A 21,525-nucleotide genomic window follows, 5' to 3' on the forward strand; every position below is an offset into this window, starting at 1 on the left:
TACGTTGTTATGTTGGAGTTAAGAATGGATATAATGATGCCTCGAATTATGAATCAAGTACGACTTATAAATTTCACTGCAATGAATTAAGAAAAAAATACCGAAAACTTAATTTTTGGGACAATTTACTGGAATCTAACATTGACATCGGTGTTCAAACATTAGTTAATAGGTATCAAACGAATGCAAATTGTATGGAAATAACATGCAAAACAAAGTACCACGGATGTCAACTATTTAGTAAGGTTCAGAATATGAAGCCTTAAAGAAATCACTAATATAAGGCTTTACATTTATTTAGAAATAAAAGTACGATGGATGATTTCAATGTTTATAAAAATAATACTGAAGAGATTTAAACTTATGTGCAAAGGAACACAAGTTACAAAAGAAAAATAGGAAAAAGTCAATGATGCAAAGAACAACAAGAATGTAAATGTGACAGTTATATAAATGGAGTTAAAACATTTGTTTTAGAACACTAGAAACACGAGCAGGTTTTAGAAAAGAATATTTAACTATTGGCAATTTACTTACCTTGATTGCTATGGTTAAAAGATACATGTACAAACCGGAGATAAATTTTAGTGACTTTTTGCGGACGTTTCAAATGTATTTGACCGTATCAGTCATTTACAGTTGATCAATTCTCTGATCCGTAAGTGTCAGAGGAAACATTTGGGAAGTTTTAATTTTAAGTGTAATATTAGAATCAGACAGGGATGTACTTTTAGTCCCCTTTTATTTAGTCTTTTCATGAATGACTTAAGACAGTATGGAATTAATAACATTCAGATTTCAAACGTCTGCCAGGACGTACTGACAATTGTATATGCACATAATACAGCAAAGTACTGATGGTACTGTCAGGTTTCTACAGAGTAAAACCGAGGTTAATGCAAGGTTTTGCAATCACACTGGTATAAAAATTAATTTTTCTAGAACAATTGCTTTTTTTCATAACAGCTGTCTCATAATGGGCCATAAGAAATAACGTTATAATGATGAGCACATTTAAACAAGCTGGATTATTTGTGGTACAAACCACATATTTTTGGAATAACTATGTGCTACTGTTTTTAACCTAACAAATAAAATATTCAGAAATCTATATACTGCAGAAATCAGATAAAACTAAATGTTGAAAAATAATTTACTTTTTGGGGTCAAGTAATCTCAGCCTTTCTATTTGAAAATTGAAAACACATTACCTGAAAATAGTTTAGTTTTTATAGTTAGGGTTGCTTTTTTAAACACAATGGTTCATGTTATTAAATAATTTAGTTCTGTACCAGTATATAAGTTCGTCACTATACCCCGTCTGGTGTAAGATATTATATGGGTGTTGAGTACATATATTCAATAGAAAAGAAGATGAAATTTGAAATTCTAAAATTTATTTTCTTAACCATATAGCGTAATTGGCTGTATTGCACAAAATGAATGACATTCACACAAATAAATTCAAACAGGAAGTGTGAATACTTAAATGTATTAGCTAAAACATATATAGTTAGCTACTAAAAAAGCAAAACACAAATTAGTGAGATGAAATATGATTTTCTTTAGCAAATATGAAATATACATGTACCATTAAAAAGCAAACAAGAGGAAAGTCTTAAAGACTTATGTACGCTATTCACAAGCCTAATATTACCAAGAAATAAAAAAGCAAAAAAATCTTAAAGATTATAAGGATTGCCACATAAAGATGGAGCCAGTGAGAAACCCCTTACTGAGGTAAAAATATTTTAAAATGTATGACAATTTACTGTTGCTTAAATACGTAGATCTAATCAGAATATTAAAATAAATTTTCACTGCAAATTAAGCATAAATTTCTACCCTATTTCCAAGGTCATTTTTAAAAAAATAATAATCAGCCATGATAAAAATGAATTTTTACTTTAGTTTATTTTTCAGCTGTCAAAGAAAATGTATAATCTTGTCACCTTTATTGACATGTTATTGAAATACATTTTAAGAGATTATCAAATCAAATTGAAGTCAAAAATGTTAGGCAGCCACCCTGAACAAACTGTCAAGTTAAGACAGGTGATTACTTAACTGAGGTTGATTTCTACAATTATTGGGTTTAATGGACCTAGAAAAGTGGCTGCTTACAGCAGGTGATTCTTTAATAGAGGTGACAGTTAAGACACGTTTGACCGTAGCATAGTTGAATGTCCTTTAGAATATATTATTTTACTTACATACATATAGTCTCATCCTTGGGGCTCATAAGAAGACCTTTTCAAACTTCAAGTAACGGAAGAAAACTCCTCTGAATACTGACTGTTATACTGTTAATAAAATTAAGAAAAGCACTGTCCACACTTGCATATAAGTCAAGTCCCACAGCCAACAACATTGACCCAAAAATGCCATCACACGTGCCATCAGATTAGGGTCTATTTTGGTTATTATACTCATTATTCCAAACAAGCAGTATAGACACAGATCTGATGATAATTATCTCCCATGTTGCTTGGACATGACTTAAAAGGGAATATATATGATAGATTCCGATGACACATTTCTTTTGCCCAAATCAGATTAAACTCAGTGATTTATTGGTACGGGCATTACATATGCAAATAAACAGCAAAGCTCTGGGTCAATTTATCCTTCAACATACAAAAGAATCACTACAGGGTTACCCAAAGTCAACAAAATGCTAATGACATAAAGTGCTAAGAGCAAGAGTACAGATAACATGGTAGACTGGGCACTCTTGATTCTATAATTGTTCCAGCAATGAATCTTTTAACCCTTAATTTTCTTCATATATTCACAACAAAATTATAATTTTAGTCACAGTCTATGGCCAGAACCACTTTCATGACACATTTAAAATGGGATACATTCTCCAGTAAATCAAAAAGGTCTTTTAAAGAAACTTCATGAATCACAATTATCATGCTGAAGCAAAAAATCAATCCTTTGCCTTCAGTATTATACCTGTTTCTTTTAGCATCCATCAAATATCACTTCTTAAAATTCCAGGTCAGTATGTTATAAAAATGTATATGTATATGTAAAAAACGGGGTTTGCACATAAAAAACCAAAGTGTTTTTCCTTAAAAGATAATTCTTTTTGCTGTTTTAAAAATCTCTGCTTGTAATTTATAAGAATTAGGACAAATGAATTTCTTGGGAACAAAATAAAGACTCTGGAGTAAATCCAATTCAGTCATAATAACAGTGGCAAAAATTCAAAGTAAACAAAAGTGGCATTCTTACCACTTGGTTATGTAAAACTCTATAAGGTGTCACCCTGTAAATAAAACACAAAATCTGGCTCAATATGGATTCAACTGATGCAAAATGACCAAATGACCCAAGAAAAAATCTGGTCCAATATAAGAAACAACTGACCCAAAATGGCCAAATGACCCAAGCCACAATCTGGCCCAATAAATATTCAACTGACCCAATATGGCCAAATGACTGAAGACATAATTTGGCCCAATACGGATTCAACTAATCCACTATGGCTAAATGACCCAAGGCCCAATCTGGCCCAATATGGATTCAACTGACCCAATATGGCCAAATGACCCAGACACAATCTGGCCCAATATATATTTAACTGATCCAACATGGCCAAATCACCCAAGGCACAATCTGGTCCAATATGGATTAAAATGAATGAGTAATCCTTGAACTTTTAAGACATGTTACGAAAATGATGATGCCATTAACTAATACGTGAGGAGGCTGTACCCTACTTCCAAGCTCTGCATCAAGGTCATTTAAGATACACCAAAGTGGGTGGTATTACAAAAAAGCAGACAGATATAGCTCTACAATGATACCAAATAATCTGGACATTACTAGTTGCACTACAAAATAAGAGGGAAAAACCTAATTTTTTGGACCCATTTTTCTTTTCACCCATAATTCACTCGTGGTCGGAATCCGATTTTGTGTATGGATTTTAGAGCCTTTTGACCTCAGATCTAAGGCAGACTGGTCTGAACTGCACACAGACAGGTGAACTTTTGCAAAAACTAGGATAAGGTGGGCATTTGGAATAAAGAGTGGTCTCCATACGAAAATGGTGGGTCCATGAAGCAAAAAGAATAAAAAAATAAAAAGAATAAAAGAACTCCAATTTTTACCCTTCTGCTCATGTAAAAGGAAAATAAGCAATGGAAAACAATGTTTCTAATACAACTAGGCATTAGTCCAATGGAAAATCTGTTGAAAGTCGATGTATTATGATGTATTCAGAAATAGCCCCCAAAATGTCTCTCCTACTCGCATTTCAGACGAAAACGACAAAAACCTCCTGGGCCGACTGAGTTAAGACAAGCAAGATCTACAGTAGAAGAGTGCAAGTAAATGGCAATTACTGACCTGATGAAACAATTTTTATGTGATGTTTACGGAAACTAAACTAACTTGTTAATTTACAACTTGCTCCTGAAAACCAAATTTTAAAAATATAAAGTAAAATAACATATTTTTTACAGTGCTATGACCATTATACAGTTCTGAAGTCCCACACACACTGAACGGCGTGAAATAAGATCCATGATGAAATGAGATAGAGCATCTGCTAAGAGAAAATCGTAAAATTGATTATAGCAGATCAACACACAAATATATACATATATAACATTCAAGTGCTATCATACAGCAATTCATTCTAATTCTTTAAATGCATTTATAAATTAAATGTTTCCACATAAAAAATAAGGAAAATAGTGATAGACTGGTCATAAAACATTCTTCTATAAATGAAGCTTTAAGATTCAATTGATTAATACAAGACATAAAAAGACAAAACAAATACAACAAATACAAGCATATTATAAGTGTACAATAACAATGAGTTGTAATAATTTCAAACATCAAAATACTGATAGTAAACAGCTGACAATATCAATGAAATCTTGGCTGAACTTGGCTAGTTCAATATCAGTAAAATCTTGGCTGAACTAGACTGGTTGGCTGAACTAGATTGGTTCAATATGAGTGAAATCTTGGCTGAACTAGACTGGTTCAATATCAATGAAGGCTTGGCTGAACTAGACTGGTTCAATATGAGTGAAATGTTGGCTGAACTAGACTGGTTCAATATCAATGAAGGCTTGGCTGAACTAGACTGGTTCAATATCAAAGAAAGCTTGGCTAACTACAATGGTTTTCAACAAAGAGAAGACTATAGACTGATTGAGATAAATCTGCAATATCAAGTGTTGGATATATGCACACTAAATGCTTGCAGATATGACCGATCATGCTCCATGATGACCATTTTCAACGGCCCAAATAATGCAATGAATTGACAGCTGTAACATGTCTAGGACAGAACCACATTTTACACAATAGCAGTGAAAAGGTGTTGCACAAAACGTACATACATTTCTAAGAAGCCCATAAACAAACAAAATCTGTATATATACATCCTAAAACATCTAATTAACAGTGGGAATCACGGGTATAGACTTATCTCTGGTGGAATTAATGTGGCAAAGGAAAATATCTCTGCATAAGTAAATATTAAATAAAACTGCTTAAAAATCAAACTGATCTGCAAAGAAACAAATACAACACACACGAATTACAAAGCTATTCATTATAACATGGTTCCTGTTTTATGGCAGTTATGTTGATGGATCCCATTTTATTAAGTGCCATTAAACTTATATGTATTAAGTAGGGGCCATGCTACCAGGCAAAGTGAGTGACCAAGTTAACTAAAAAATGTAAACTTCAACTTCTTCTTTTAGGAAAGTGAAAATGACTTCGCCCACCTTTTTTTAAAGAGGTACGTTGACTGGTCATACTTTTTGAAATGCCCCTTTGCCTTAGCCAGGTTAATTCTAGTATAGTGTTGTAGCGAAATGTATTCATCAAGCCATCAGTAGCTAGGCCTAGTTTTATTATCGATTACGTGACAAACAAACTCTTGCACTTTCACAAGCATTTGTTTTGTTAGCTGATTGACCATTAACCCTTTCCCAAATAAGTTATAGGATCTATCATGGCCTGATTTTTGCATGTTATCCATTGATGATAAAAACATACAATTTTAATTTGAAAATTTTACAATAGTGCACAAATAACAATTTGTGTTTTATGATCAGAGTAGGTGATCTGGATATTTTAACTGCCTCTTGTACACTATTTTGTCATAACATTAGTTTGAAACTTAAGTGAACAGGTAACGGGAAAATAATCGTCGACACTGCTATGTATGGAAAGTACCAGTTTATTAGACTGTCTGTTTTCATAAATCACTGGGCAAATATATTCAAAAAAATATACAATTCATAGAAAGCAAAGCCTAGGTATTATGTTTTTTAAAAATTTAACTTTAAAATCCAATTAGGTCAGTCAGACAATGCAATGTGGAATTAACAAGAAGCATTGTAATGTCAAAGTTGTTTTCTGACTTAACTCGTAATCATGAAAATATGGAAAAAAGCAGCAAAGCAGATACTATTTAACCATTACCTAAAATTAATACATGTATGTAGACAAATAAATAAACTTAAGTTTAAATCCTATCAGTGGACTGTTGTAATGAAGCTATTAAAGGAGTGGTTACATTACGAAAACACCTCCATTTATGTATGAATAGTTATGGTTATTTTTTATCAGCAACAAAGAAATGAGAATGAACATGATCAGAAGACGTGTGCATTTGCCCTCATGTACATAGTACAAGGATTGTTTCAAAGGCATTTAGAAATCTTTGGAAGTGCCATTATTGTGAACTTTAAGAAGGCATAATATATATATACATATATATATATATATATATATATATATATATATATATATATATATATATATATATATATATATAATTGATTATGGGTAGATGACTAAGCATTTATAGTAACTTGCAATTACAGTATTGTAATCTGGTTATTCAGCTGAAATGTGTTACAATGTGGTTTCTATTATTTTCTTTTAGAGTCATATGGGCCAAAAAACACTGAAAAGTTTCTACTGTATTGCTTAAATCCAATGTTAAATGCAAATATGAATATTGGGGAAATAGAGGGCATAATTAAAATAAGAGAACACATTATATATATGGCATTTCTTGATTCATGTCCACTTCTCCCTAAAATTCAAATCTAGCTTGACCCCTCATTAAGTACTTCATTATAAGATGGCATACTCAGTAGCTCCCATAGAGTGTGATAATGAAATAGAAGCATATATCTAAAAGAACATTTTTACCAAAAGGCTGATAAAATTAAAATCCTTAAAATCAATACATTTGATAATGGATGCAGTCATTTTCATACTTATATGTACAATTCTTTTCAATGTAAGAAGGCTTCGAAAAAATCTTTAAAAAACCAGGTGTCTATGACTCTGATTTGAAAATAAATTCATAAAATTTCTCTTAAAACTGAATGTTAAAAATTATCAAAACAATTTTAAATTTTAAGTGAATCATTTGATTGAGAACAAATAAAATGACAACCTGAAATGTTCAGCAATTCGTCCATGACTTTGGACTAAATGAATGGAAAAAAATCTAATTTAGTATTATTAAATTAGATATTTCTGATAAAAAAATGTCTTTCCGTGTTTCACATTTTATGTCTTTTGTATGGTAATCTCAGATTAAAACTCTCTAATGTCAAGGATACGTCAAGTATATGATGACTTAATAATTGACACAATGAAAAATGCATTCAATAAGCATGAAATTCTTATATACATCCTGTTACACAATGAAAATGAAATAATATACACAGATTTAGGTTTACAATGCTATTGTACTAATTTAAATGTATTAAATAAACTTTATGTAACACTTGATTAAAAACAATGCTTAATTGTTATTTTATTCTTCATTTAAATGTAATACAAATATAACTTCTTCAAAGTTGCCATATGTCACTAAATAAATTAAAACTGAAGCATGCACTGTCAGTTGCAAACCTGTTAATTTATTTAGTTTCTGTACATTCAAAGAAATCAATCAATTAATAAATATACATTTTCTGTTAGTGACAGCTTTTCACATTTGCATTATCCAATGTGTTCAACCATGTTGTTTCAAAGTTGATCTTTCCACCATGTTGAACATAAATAGTTGTTTCCACTGATTGTGTTGTTTTGATGTTGTCCTCTGAAGTGACTAAGTTGTACTGAAGTTTTTCTTTCAACTATATTCCTCTTAAGTTGTCCTTTGAATTGACTATGTTGTTTTGAAGTTGTCCTTTCAGCTGACTTTTTTGTTTTGCAGTTGTCCTATCAAGTGACTTTGTTGTTTTGAAGTTGTCATTCCAACTGACTGTTGTTTTGAAGTTGACCTTTCAGGAACACAAGGATTAATCTCTAAATACTCTGAATGTGTCTTTAACTTTACAGGCTCCATGTAATCATTGGAACTATTATTTTTCTTTCTGGTAATATTGGAATCCTTATGACTCTCACCAGGATCACCTTTTGAACCATGTTCTACACAAATAATTTCTTTGGATGGTTCATCATAAATACTTATGGAATTTTCTGCGGATTCAATACATACGTAGTTTGTGTTATCATTCTTCTGATTAATTCCACCGTGCATCTTGTGACCTGGAGAAGATAATGATGTAGATTTGTCATCTGAATGACTTTGGTTTTCATCTAAATTTGAAACGTTCTTTGCCAATTCATAACTAACACGTGAGCTCTCTGTGTTCATCTGACACTGTGGTGGAGAAGGCTCTTGTAAAGGTTGCCCAGCACTGTCTTCAGAACCTGTCAAGCTTGCAGTAGTTTCTAGCACAAAATAGTCATGGTCTTTTTTACTTTCACATCTCTCTTTTGGGCCTATTGAATTAATGGTATCCAATTTAGCATTATGGTTGTCTTCCTCTATACTTTTCAGTTCAGTGGGCTTTGGTGATAAATCTGTATCAAGCCTGTCCTCCTCTTTTTCCAGTATAAAATACAGATTACTCTTTTTGTCCCCATTTTGAGGATTTGCCCCTTTCTCCTTTTCCAGTAAAAAATAGTCATGAGGGGATCCAGGGGCCCCCTCATCTGTAATATGTGCACCTGACCCGGTTTTTCCTAATTTGAGATGGTCATATGGTCCTGAATCTGCCTGTCTCGTGAGAGGATTGTATACATTTTCCCGCTCACGCATTTCCACTAAAACATCTGATGAAGCGGATGAAATCTGTGAATCGCCATCTAATAAAGGACGGGAAGAAGATGGTAATTTTTGACGTGCTGCTCTTCTTTTGCCTTTGCGATCCCCGTTACGAAGGTCAGGAAGTGAAGGCAATGTTTGGCTTCGCACAGATTCAGATTCTTTGCTGAAAAAAATGGCGTCATTGGTTGCAGAGTGCCTGGAATCTTTGCCAAACAGGCGACCAAGGCGCATTGATACATATCTCATACTTGAGACACCTAACCGCCTCTTGTGCTTTTTTGTCGGTAGTGGAACTACTCCAGAGCTTGTGCTGGGACTTTCTATATCATTTGCCTGAAAAAAACAGGCACAGAATTATTAAAGACCTGTAACATTATATTATTTAAGTGAAACCACTTAAATTAAAATATTTGCTAGAAACTGATATACTCACATTTCAAGAGAACATTCTTGTCTTAAGACAAACTATTTGATCAACTGTCATAAGAAAAAGAATTGTTAAATAACTGCATTTGACTTGTTCTTCAGTGCAGAAACTTGTGAAACCCCACCCCTATCCACAATTGAAAAGTTTTGAAGAAAGAAAAAAAAAACATAAACAACCATGTGCAGTCAAATATCCTAAAAATCTTTAAAGCTAATTAAAACTCTCTGACCTTCTTCATCTGAAAGGACATTAAAACACTTAAACCAACTTCAGTGAAAAGGAAATTAACACTTTCACATTCTTTAGTAAAAAGGACATTAAAACACACTGGCCTTCTCTAAACAAAAGAACAATACATTGTCTGGCAAACAGATACCTTCTATAAAGCAAAGGACCTTTCTTAACATACTGCCAAGAATTTGAATTCAAGATTTTTCAAAGATCTTTCTCAAAAAGCTCATTCTATATAAAACAATACCAAGAATCATGCAATGATTTTCCAAACATCCATTTTACTCTCTGTTTTTGAGAGCTATAAATAATTAAAAAGAGTAAAGCACTTGTTCCTGTTTATAAAACTTGTTTATTTATAACAGTACATGTCAATTATAAACAAACACTGATTTCGTTAATGGTAAAATGTATATCTCTTTCAAAATATACCCTATTAATTTTCATTACTGTATGTTATTAAATGACAGGTCCTTACAAATTTTGGAGATATGTTTTTGTCACTGAGATGAATATATATTACAATAGTAGTTGAAAAATAATGCAAAACAATTTCTATATCATAGCACATTGTTAACATTTCAAATGATCATTATTTCGCTATATATTATTAAGAGTACTAAACATCTTTTAAAGAAAATTTAACAAAATATGTGTTTTGTTAACAAAAGATGTGAATATCATGATGCATAATGAAGGATCTAGGCAGTAAGCTCTCTTTTTGACAACAAAACAAGCAATATATTAAGGTTTCATTTACCAATTGTGATCATACTTTTATTCAAGTTCAACAAATAAGGGCCATATTGGGAGGTCTTTCCATAAGGAAAAATCAAGCCTACACCTTCCCTTACGTCATAACTAGATTCATGAACTACATGTACACATGAATCAAGGTATGCTGTGCATATATATATATATATATATATATATATATATATATATATATATATATATATATATATATATATATATATATATATATATCTCTTTATACCAACACTTTAAAGACATTAAAAATAACATGACATTTAAAGTGTTGGTATGGGGCCCCAATTGGCTGAGTGGTCTAAAGCACTCTTCGTTATGGATCACTGCCATCTTACCTCTGTCTGCGTGGGTTTGAGTCTAGGATCTGACCAATGTGGGTATGTGAGAAAGCTTGCCAGTAGCTTCTCATGGGTCGGTGGTTCTTCCCGGGTTCTTCCTCCACCATTAATACTGGCTGCCACACATAGCTTATCTTGTGCTAAAAATGGCGTTAAACCCCACAACAACAACAACAACAAAGTGTTGGTATGAAGCAAATTGATATATCAATACTGTTGGTATATCGAATTGTGATCCACCCATGGCGCAATAATATGAATATATAAACATTCTTTCAACTGCAGGCCTATAAATCAATGATAAATTTGCACTCACTAATCATTAATGACGTATGAATATAATGACACAAAGTATTAATAGTCTCCAGTTTCTAAATGAATTTAACATGGTACACATTTTCATTGCAATCATTTCTTTTTTCCATTCTCATCTATCAGGCATAAGGGGCAACATATACAGAAATATGGAGTGAGAGACAAAAACTCTTTGGGTTGAAACCTTAAAAGCAAACTTGTACTAAGTAACCTACAAGAATATGGTTTGTTAAAACGGTATGCATTGTTCATAATATCAATGATATATAGTTGCAAAAGCCTGTCGAGACTATAAGTTAAATTTGTCGGTTATGAGGCACACATACTATAATGTATTTAATGCTTTATTGTTGTTGTTTTATCTTAAACCTATTATAATGTTATAAAAATCGATTATTATTAATTAAATATGAAAATATCCAAATGGTGGCCCCCCGCTCCCTCCCTGACTCCCTCTCTCAATCCCTCTGGACCATCATAGCCAAAAAAACCATATGCAAATCCATGAAAATAGAAGCATTGGGGATTTTTGCTTGTGTCCCATGATGTCGTCTCTGGACCTCTGAATGATGGAAAATTTAAGTTAAACCATCCAAAGGAAAATGAGAGAGAGAGAGAGTTTTATGATACATAGTAATGTTAACTAAAGCAGAATAATGACTGAAATCAACTGTAAATATATTCAGGGCTGAGCAAATCCCATAGCCCGATGTCCCGGACTAGTCATTTGTGAAGTCGGACAAGTAAAATTTTCCAAGTCACTAGTCCGGGACAAGTGCTTTTTAAAAAAGTTGGGCTAGTCCTTATTTTCTGCTTTAATCACTATATCTGCCTTTATTTGGCCAATCATGCCCTCTGGGCGTACTGAATACTTGATTCTACCCCTCTTCGTGTATACATTTACATCCTTTTACCGCCTGACTGCATATTGGGCTAAGTGACCAAATTATCGGCAAATCAAAACACGTCAAACAAAGGAAAGCCAGTATGATCAATTAGCAGTGTTGCAAGCAGTTTTGTTGCAATGAGTTTACTCAATCTAGATCATAATAAGAGGCTCACTATGATTTTAATCCAGCGAGTCAGTGTAATTAAATTAATGAAAGGTACATTACCGTCATCAGTGTTGGTTTCCTTTATGAACTGATTAAATGACAGTACAGTTGTAATGATTCTTTAATTTATAATTGATTATACAGATGATTAACTTCCACGTGCAATATTGTGTTTGAAGCAAAACAATTACGCTAATTAATGAGCTGTTTCAGTTTGTATTTAAAAGAGAAAATTGATGTTATGATTACTTTAGAAGTAGTTGTCAAGAAAGCTGATAGTTACTCTGTGGATAAAATGAGTTTGCTAAATTATTTTTGCAAGTAAGGTAATAACGGCGATTCAGCGAAGGTAAATTTGTTTGAAAATGGGATAAAACGTAAGATGGATACTGAGTGTGCGGTAGCTATTTCTGAGTGTGAACGAGGATTTAGTTCAATGAACTTAATCAAGACTTCTTTAAGAAATTCCTTAAACCAAAAGAGTTAACAAATGCTAATGAACATTTCTGCAAATTGATCAGAGCTTGATGACTTTAACCCAGACACAGCTATCAACTGCTGGCTTAGTGCTGGTGCAGGTGGCAGACATATACATGGACATATTTTCATATCCATCGGATAAAACATATATACATGAACCTGAAGAAGCCAAATGTATAACAACCAATGTTTTTGAAAAATAAAATTCTTTTAAGAAATAATTATGTTGTATATCAATTTGTTTGTTTTTTCTGTGGATTAAGCACATACGTCTCATCAAAACTCGGCAAGTGATTACCATTTTGGGACCAGTGAAAAATAAGGTGGGACTAGTGACGAGTAAGGTGGGACTAGTTAAGAGAAAGGTGGGACTAGTGAATTTTCTGAAACCACTTGTCCTGGACTAGTGGTTAAAATTTTATTTTGCTCAGCCCTTATATTTAAATATTCTAATTACCTCTTGTTGGTTCGTCATTTTGCTAGTTTCTATTCCAATCTAATTACATACACCAGAACGTGAATGCCTGAGCATTCAGCATGTTTGTAGTGCTCTACTTTCTTAATAAAAACAAACTTTCATGTTTAAATCATGTGTTTTATACTGATCTAACCAATGTGAATAAAAATATTAACTTAAAAAGAAGACAATCAACTTACCAATTTTGCAAAGGTGATTGTGAACAAGAAGAGGCATAGAACTACATTTTGTAGGGGACACACTCACAGGGATATGTGGTGTTCTGTGTTTAGGTTCGAATGAACAGTAACACAGAAAGATTGAAAACAAGCTTTTTAAAATTATTAAATAATTTATTTTCCTGGAAAATTCTGTAAAAATGAAAAAAGGAGAAGAACTTACGGTTTCAAGAATAAAATCCAAAAATAATCTAAGAAAAATCCACGAATTAAATTGCAAAAGTCCTAGTAATAAATGTAAAAATAATTTCAAGTTCGAATCCTGATGGAAAATCCAAGATCGATGACGATGAAATATGCTGTAGTCAGTACTGTGCTTATCTATAGTTCCTTGTAGAAATACAAATAATGGCACTCCAGTGTTAGAAATCCAAATTAAACTTGTAAACAATGTCTTTCCAAAATCTGTGTAAGCTCAAATATTTCCAGAGAATAAAGAATTAATCCTTTTGAAATCCAAATGATTGAAGATAATTAACTCAAAATCTGGCAAAAACAAAGAAAGCAACTTGATACCAAGTGTAAAAGCCTGAAAACTGAGAAATCTCTCTCTACACATCTCTATTAAAGCTAACAAATGCGCAGTTATGGAAAAACCAGAATTGCGAAATCATGTTTATATAATGTACACAGAAAATGGCCTTGATTAGACCAATAATTTTCTCTAAAATAAAAAAATAAAGCAAGTTGTTTACATCTTAAACCATGTAGGCCCATCATGACCTTGGAAACAACCACTCATTTTAAAATAAAATAGAACTTTGTTTACTAATTTTGAATCAAGGTTGTTGTTGTTGTTGTTGTTGTTGTAGGGTTTAACGCCATTTTTCAGCACATGATAGGCTATACATGGCGGCCAGTATAATGGTGGAGGAAGAACCTGGGAAAACCCTGGAAAGAACCACCGACCCACGAGAAGCTACTGGCAAGTTTTCTCACATACCCACATTGGCCGAATCCTAGACTCGAACCCATGCAGACAGGTGAGATGGCAGTCTGATGACAAATTTACACAACAGAGAGGAAGATTAACAAAGCTGCACTCTACTCCATGAATAAGAACACTCATTAGAAGACTTCTCAGAAAAAGGCAAAGTACTTGACAATAAAACACTCTGAGAAGCTCCTGTGTTCCATCTTGTATTTTAATACTAATTCATTCATTTTTGTGTCAGAGTCGGATACAGATGTACTGACTGAAACCAAAGCAGTTTTATCCAAAACATTCTTTTCTACCGAATACTGAACCAAAATATTTCTTATTTCCTGTTTCATTAAGGAAGCCTTTACCTCAGAAAGATCATTTTCTGACAAGCCGAATCAAATCATCTTTTTTGAAAAGATCTAATTGTTCCTGGGTAGGATCTGAGAGAAAGATTTCTACTTTTGATGCCATTTTAGAAAAAGCTTGTCGATCTCACTAAAGATTTCAAAAGCACGGGGAATTCAAATTAAAAAAAAACAAAGTTTTCTGAAATATTTTAGCCAAAATTCAAATATCCAAAGACGAGTGCCCAATTTCTATGTTACGTGTTTAGGCTCAAATAAACAGTAACACAGAAAGAGTGAAAACAACAAGCTTTTTAAAATTTAACAAATTATTTATTTTCCTGGAAAATTCTGTAAAAATGAAAAAAGGGAGGAGAACTTACGGTTTCAAGAATTAAATAAAAAAATAATCTTAGAAAAATCCACGAATTAAATTGCAAAAGTCCTAGTAATAAATGTTCTAGTAATTTCAAGTTCGAATCCTGGTGGGTGGGTCGGTGGTTCTTTCCGGGGTTTTCCCGGGTTCTTTCTCCACCATTAATACTGGCCGCCATGTATAGCCAATCGCGTGCTGAAAAATGGCATTAAACCCTACAACAACAACAACGAATCCTGGTGGAAAATCCAAGATGGATGACGACGACATACGCTTTAGTTAGTACTGTGCTTATCTACAGTTCTTTGTAGAAATACAAATAATGGCACTCCGGTGTTGGAAATCCAAATTAAACTTGCAAACAATGTCTTTCCAAAACCTGTGTAAGCACTCTTCAAATATTTCGAGAGAATAAAGAATTAATCACGTGATCAAGTTTAGACCATTAATTTTCTCTCAAGTAAAAAATTTAAAAAAGTTGTTTACAGCTTAAACCATATAGGCCCATCATGACCTTGGAAACAACCACTCATTTTAAAAATAAAATAGAACTTTGTTTACTAATTTTGAATCAAGGTCAGAATTTAGATCAAAACCTGGTGTTTATGAAAAGAATGATTCAGGTCAACCAATTTTCTGAAAAAAATATCATCTCCAGTGAATAAAATTACATTACAATAGCATGTAAGAAGAATAAAAGTGTAAAACTGACAAACAAACAATTAAATAAAAAAAAAAATATATATATATATATATATATATATATATATATATATATATATATATATATATATATATATATATATATAAATATATAAAATCAGATATACGTAACAGTGGAGTTCATTCACTCGGTCAATACACATATATGTGTATGTATAGTATATATGCACTATCAATGATATACCACCTGTATAAATTTTTCTTTAAAGGGAAACAAGGCTCACCTCATTTCATTTTAATGAAAATTTTATACATTTCATGGTATATCAGTGATAATACAAATAATACTATCATACAAGTTAGAGAATTTTTAATTTGTACTCTACCAAGATTCAAACCCATAAATGTATACCAGATAGAACAGAAAGTGATATCACTGGATTCTATAGAAGAATGCTTTATAACAGTAGGCAGAATGAATATTTAATACAAATAATACTATCATACAGGTTCGAGAATTTTTAATTCGTACTCTACAGAGATTTGAACCCAGGTCTTGCGTAGAATCAGGGATAGCACTTTCCATTCTGTCTGGTGTGCATTTATAATTCTCTATAAATTAATTCTATATACCTTGATTTCTTTCACAGGAATCTGGAATGACTGTGTAGAAAGATGCAAATTAATTACCAGGTCACCATGCAAGCGAGTCTGCCGCACACAAGTGCATGTAACACTTTAAGTAACATCATTATTTGGTGATGTGTGCTTAGTGGTGAGGGAATATGGGCAGGCGATGGGTGCTGTTTACCCACAGACCTGGGTTCAAATCTTGGTAGAGTACGAATTAAAAGTTCTCTAACCTGTATGATAGTATTATTTGTATTAAGTATTAATTTTGCCTACTATTATCAAGCATTCTTCAATAGAATCAAGGGATAGCTTTTTTCATTCTGTCTCATGAATATTTATAATTCTCTCTCTTCCATTCCAGTATGCATATATACTAGAAAACATATGAAATAAGTAAAATTGTGCAATAAAGGTTGCTATACCTACCCTTAGGGGTTCAATTTCTGCATAGATATGATCTGGGTCCTCACTCTGAAGGGTCCGCCGTAGAGATATTCTAAAACAAAACAAATAAAAACGAAATACAATGTCTCTGCTATTGCTCTGCATTACTAACATTATAATGACAGGCCTCTAGCCTCGGCTGTACCTCCATCTTCTGTTCTACACTTAACAATAAACCTGATTATCATATATACTTGCTTATAAGTGAAGTCAAACTGCAAACATCGAAGATCCAGATCTGCCATAGCATAATGCACCTGTATATCAGGGTCTATGTTATTTGTTCTACAGATTACTCCTAACAAACTGAACAGACCCATATCTGTCAGCACATTATGGGACAGCAGATCTGGGTCTGCAGTTCGGTTCATATTATAAGCAAGTATATGCAGTATTTTCACTGCTAGTCAAATTTTATGTGGTTATTTGATAGCATTTGTTGTCAATGATGTTTCACACGATCCTCATTAGCTCTGTGGTTGGCTTGCCTGATTCAAGTCGGTTCAAATATGAAGTGGGCTTACAGACTTGAAGGTTCAATTTCTAGCATACACTCAGAAGATGAGGGAATATGATTCAAATACAAGATGTGTAGTGTCACTAATTTATAAGAAAATTCAACAAGATGACATAGTTTGAAAACTGTCAAGTCACAAGAATACTGGATATGCATGAATTACAACTGTGGGTTTGAATCGATCCTACCGTTAGATCAGCCCAGGTCAGCAACTGCAATTTGTCCTTGGGCAAAGATTTCCAATGTTACTCTCAACTTTGCAATTTGTGAAAAAAATATCATTTTAGTGAAATTTATTTTATTTCAGTCCTGTGTGAGTGCAGTTGCCAGATCTGTTTTGCACTGACAGACTGAGCTGTTTTTACCTTTGACTATTTCTCACATAGTTTACAAGTAGGCGATTAAGAGAAAAATACAAATACTATGTTCAATTAACATAATCCAGGTGTGAATGTGTGTGTGTGTTTTGGATTTTTAATGTAACTTTAAAAAAATTTCAGTCATATCACTAAGATGTCTGCAGTGTGGCAATTTATAGTGATGTTTAGCACTGGGGCATCATGCCACAGACATGTAGCATAATGTCCCACCCAGTCATATTATCCTGACACCAGGCTGACCAGTCCTAATATTAACCTCCTAATGCTGAGCGTCTAGCTGTTAGTACCATTTTTATGTCTCTGGTGTGACTTGGCCTGGGTGCAAACCCGTGACCTCCTGCATCAGAGGCAAATGTTCTGACCACTAGGCCACCAAAGCGGTTAATCCAGATGTAAAGAGCAGCATCTAAGAATAATGTTTAATCAAATGTGATGGACCACCTGAATAAATTTTAGGATTAACAGACTAGTGACACATAACCAAGTCCAGTAATTTAGAGATATCAGCTTCTCTCCTCAGTAATAAAAGTCAAACATCTCTGAAGTAATTATAAAATCACCATGCCCTATAATCACTACAAACGTAACCAATCATAAAGATTAAAAGGTGATGTCAGCCTTGATAACCAATGTTTATGAAGACAAAATATGGAGAAAATAAAAGCATTAAAATCATTTATAGCGGACATGGCTCTCACTCATCGCTGAAATGGAAAATACCATGAAAAAAAAACAAGTGTATACTGAAGTCTAGATTTTTGCAAATTTTATCACTTTAATTTTACAAATGAAAAATTTAATATTCACAGCACAAATGACGGAAGCTTGGTTTTAAACACTCATATACAAAAAAGTATGAGAAAAGCTTAGTAACATATATTATAATCTGAATTGTCTAAATAAATGGCAAATATTATGTTCTTTTTATATAAATAAATATAAATAAATAAATAATACAGTTAATATCATTCTGAAAAAATGATTCTAAAGATGTTCAACTACTGTATGTCTTTGTTGATAACTCAGATTAAACTATAACAAACACACACCCTGATGTTGCATAATGCACAGGCAGACAAGGATCTATGTTGTTTGTTCTACTGATTACTACTTAAAAAATGCATAGACACAGATCTGACAGTGCATTATTTTATGGCAGATCTGGGTCTACTCTGCCTGCAGTAAGTCTGAATGGGTAAAAAAATCTATAAACAAAAAAGTTATATTTTGTTCCAAATATCTGATAAACAATTATCTAGATATGGTACATATCAATAACGATATAATTACCAATATTGACAATGTAATCACTGCTAGTCCAAATGACTGGCTTTGTCAGGCAGATTTGTACATGTGAAAATGCTTCACCTTGTGATAACTAAAGTCCCTTGAATGGATTGACACTCAACTGAGAAAATAAATTTCAAGAAATTCAAGATAGAACCATATTTTCCTTGTAACTGATGAGAGCTGAAACCTGGTCTCTGATATTATGGAACCAAAACTAGATACCTTTGTGTAGCATAATAAGTTTTTAGACTCCTATGCTTTCGACATTTTCACAAGGCCTTCATCAGATGAATGATGTCAGAACTGGAGTCAAATGATCAACTAAATTATGTACAAACGCTATTTTGTACAGAAGGATTTTGTCATGTGATCAATATTTATTTGATCATGTGACTCCAGTCCAGATGTCACTCCTCTGATGAAGACCTTGTGAAAATAACCAATATTAGAGAAGTGGTGTCTTGGGGTATTTTTATTATTTAGTGTCAACACCATATTGAGACAGAAAATGCAAGCAGTAATTATATGTATATTAATACGAACAGTGATTATATATATATATATATATATATATATATATATATATATATATATATATATATATATATATATATATATATATATATATATATATATATATAGAACTTATTTTATGGCATCTCTGCACACTAGTGGTTATCTGGTTTCAACTAAAAGTAAAGTGTGAAAATGATTATTAGCTTTATAACACAATACTATGGATATAGCAGATTAAAGGGATAGTGTCCGTGATTTGGATTTTTAATGTAGCTTTAAAAAGAATTCAGTCATATCGCTATGATGTCTTCAGTGTGACAGTTTATAGTGATGTCTAGCACTGAGGCATCATGCTGCAGACATGAAGCATGATGTCCCACCCAGTCACATTATCCTGACACCAGGCTGACCAGTCCTAACACTAACCTCTTAATACTGAGCGCCAATTGAGGAACTTAAGATGTTAGTACCATTTTTGTAAGTCTTTGGTATGACTTGGCCTGGGATTGAAACCAATGACCTCCCACATCCGAGGCAGAAGCTCTAACCACCAGGCCACTGGAGTGGTCATTAAAGGCATAAAGAGTAGGTACAAATTTCCCTTAAGAATATATATTCATAATCATACTGAATTAAGAAATAAGAAAAATATTGCAGTAAACATTAAATCATTTTCAAAGTTTGCAAGTTTGTTTTAAAAAAATATAGAAAATTAATTTTTGTGGTTACAAATAAACAATATGAATTTGTCTTGTTCTTTCTATGGTGAAGAAGACATAAACACATACATCAATATTTTTTAATTTTTCATGCTTGGCTTGTGGCACAGAAAAGTTATTATGGCTCTTTCTTTTTGGTCGTACATAATTTGTTCAGTCATGTCTGTAATAATTATTACCACAGATTCAAGAAATACAAGGCAATGACCAATAATTAATTTTACCATGTTCACTCACTAACAAGTCCAGTCCAACTGCAAACAACAAAGACCCAGCTCTGCCATCACAAAATGCACTGACAGATCAGGGTCTATGCTGTTTGTACTATTGATTACTCACAACAAAATGCAGAGACCCAGATCTTCTGGCATATTATGTGATCACAAATATGGGTCTTTGGAGTTGGAATCGACTGGTATGAAAGTATAGATGGTAATGATTCATGCATTAATAGACCCAAAGTTAGACAAGAAACATTAACACACAAAAAGTTTTGTGTATCTAAAATAAGATATATAAATTTATCCAGTACTTTTGAAACTATTTTGTGTTAATGCATACGATCATAATATTGCAACATTACACATCTAAGTCTTTTGCCTTAAAAACTGCATGTATGTCAAAATTACTATTAATATTTAGCAATGACGATGTATTCAAATTTTTGTTAACCATGTACATTTCCTGTATGCACAATATGCTGACTTTGTCTTACCAAAATCATGATCCATCAAACATAGCAGTGGTGAAGCATAAAAATTTGCCAACCCCCAAGCAAAACTTCATCCAGATGCCTCCACCCCATCAAAAGTTGTATGATGGGAATTGTGCCTCCCACCCCACCCCACCCCAGCTTGTGCTGTTGCAATGTCAATGACCACAAGATGATGCCATGCCTACCTTTTGTTTTTATTCTTCACATTGCGTCTATAGACTCGGATGATGATGAGAGCGAGGATGATAAAGGCCAACAATGATGTGATTGTGATACCAATGATCTTGACAAGATGTTCAGCATCTGCCGTGCCAAGCCCATGTTTATCGCTACCTGCAAGAGAATACTTCTTGTAATTAATTAGGCTGTCAAACATCTAGCATTCCTTGCTTTTGCTGACTATATAAACATACACATCTCATACAGAACCATTGCCAAGTTACTTAACTCAGAAAGGTACAGATTCAAGTTTATTTCAGAAACTCCAGCATTAATTTCCAGGTTCACATAATTTTTGTTCTTCCCCTTGATGACTATTTTCACAAAAGTTTTGCTTACTAAAT

The 21,525-nt window shown here is 32.9% G+C and overlaps 1 protein-coding gene across 2 annotated transcripts in view; it reads right to left on the reverse strand.

Moving 5' to 3' along the window:
- Positions 1-1,380: 1,380 nt before the first annotated feature.
- LOC149796206 (uncharacterized) overlaps positions 1,381-21,525 on the reverse strand; it is a 58,753-nt gene continuing 38,608 nt past the window's right edge. For both annotated transcript variants that reach the window (XM_089966155.1, XM_089966153.1), the window contains exons 3-5: positions 21,148-21,295; positions 16,808-16,877; positions 1,381-9,460 (exon numbers count right to left, since the gene is read on the reverse strand). In XM_089966155.1, coding sequence (XP_089822281.1) covers positions 8,204-9,460; positions 16,808-16,877; positions 21,148-21,295 — 1,475 coding nt within the window. In that variant the 3' untranslated portion in view covers positions 1,381-8,203. The remainder of the gene's footprint in view (positions 9,461-16,807; positions 16,878-21,147; positions 21,296-21,525) is intronic.

The sequence above is a fragment of the Sinohyriopsis cumingii genome, chromosome 7 (assembly GCF_028554795.1).
Source record: "Sinohyriopsis cumingii isolate HCF-2022 chromosome 7, ASM2855479v2, whole genome shotgun sequence".
Taxonomy (NCBI): domain Eukaryota; kingdom Metazoa; phylum Mollusca; class Bivalvia; order Unionida; family Unionidae; genus Sinohyriopsis; species Sinohyriopsis cumingii.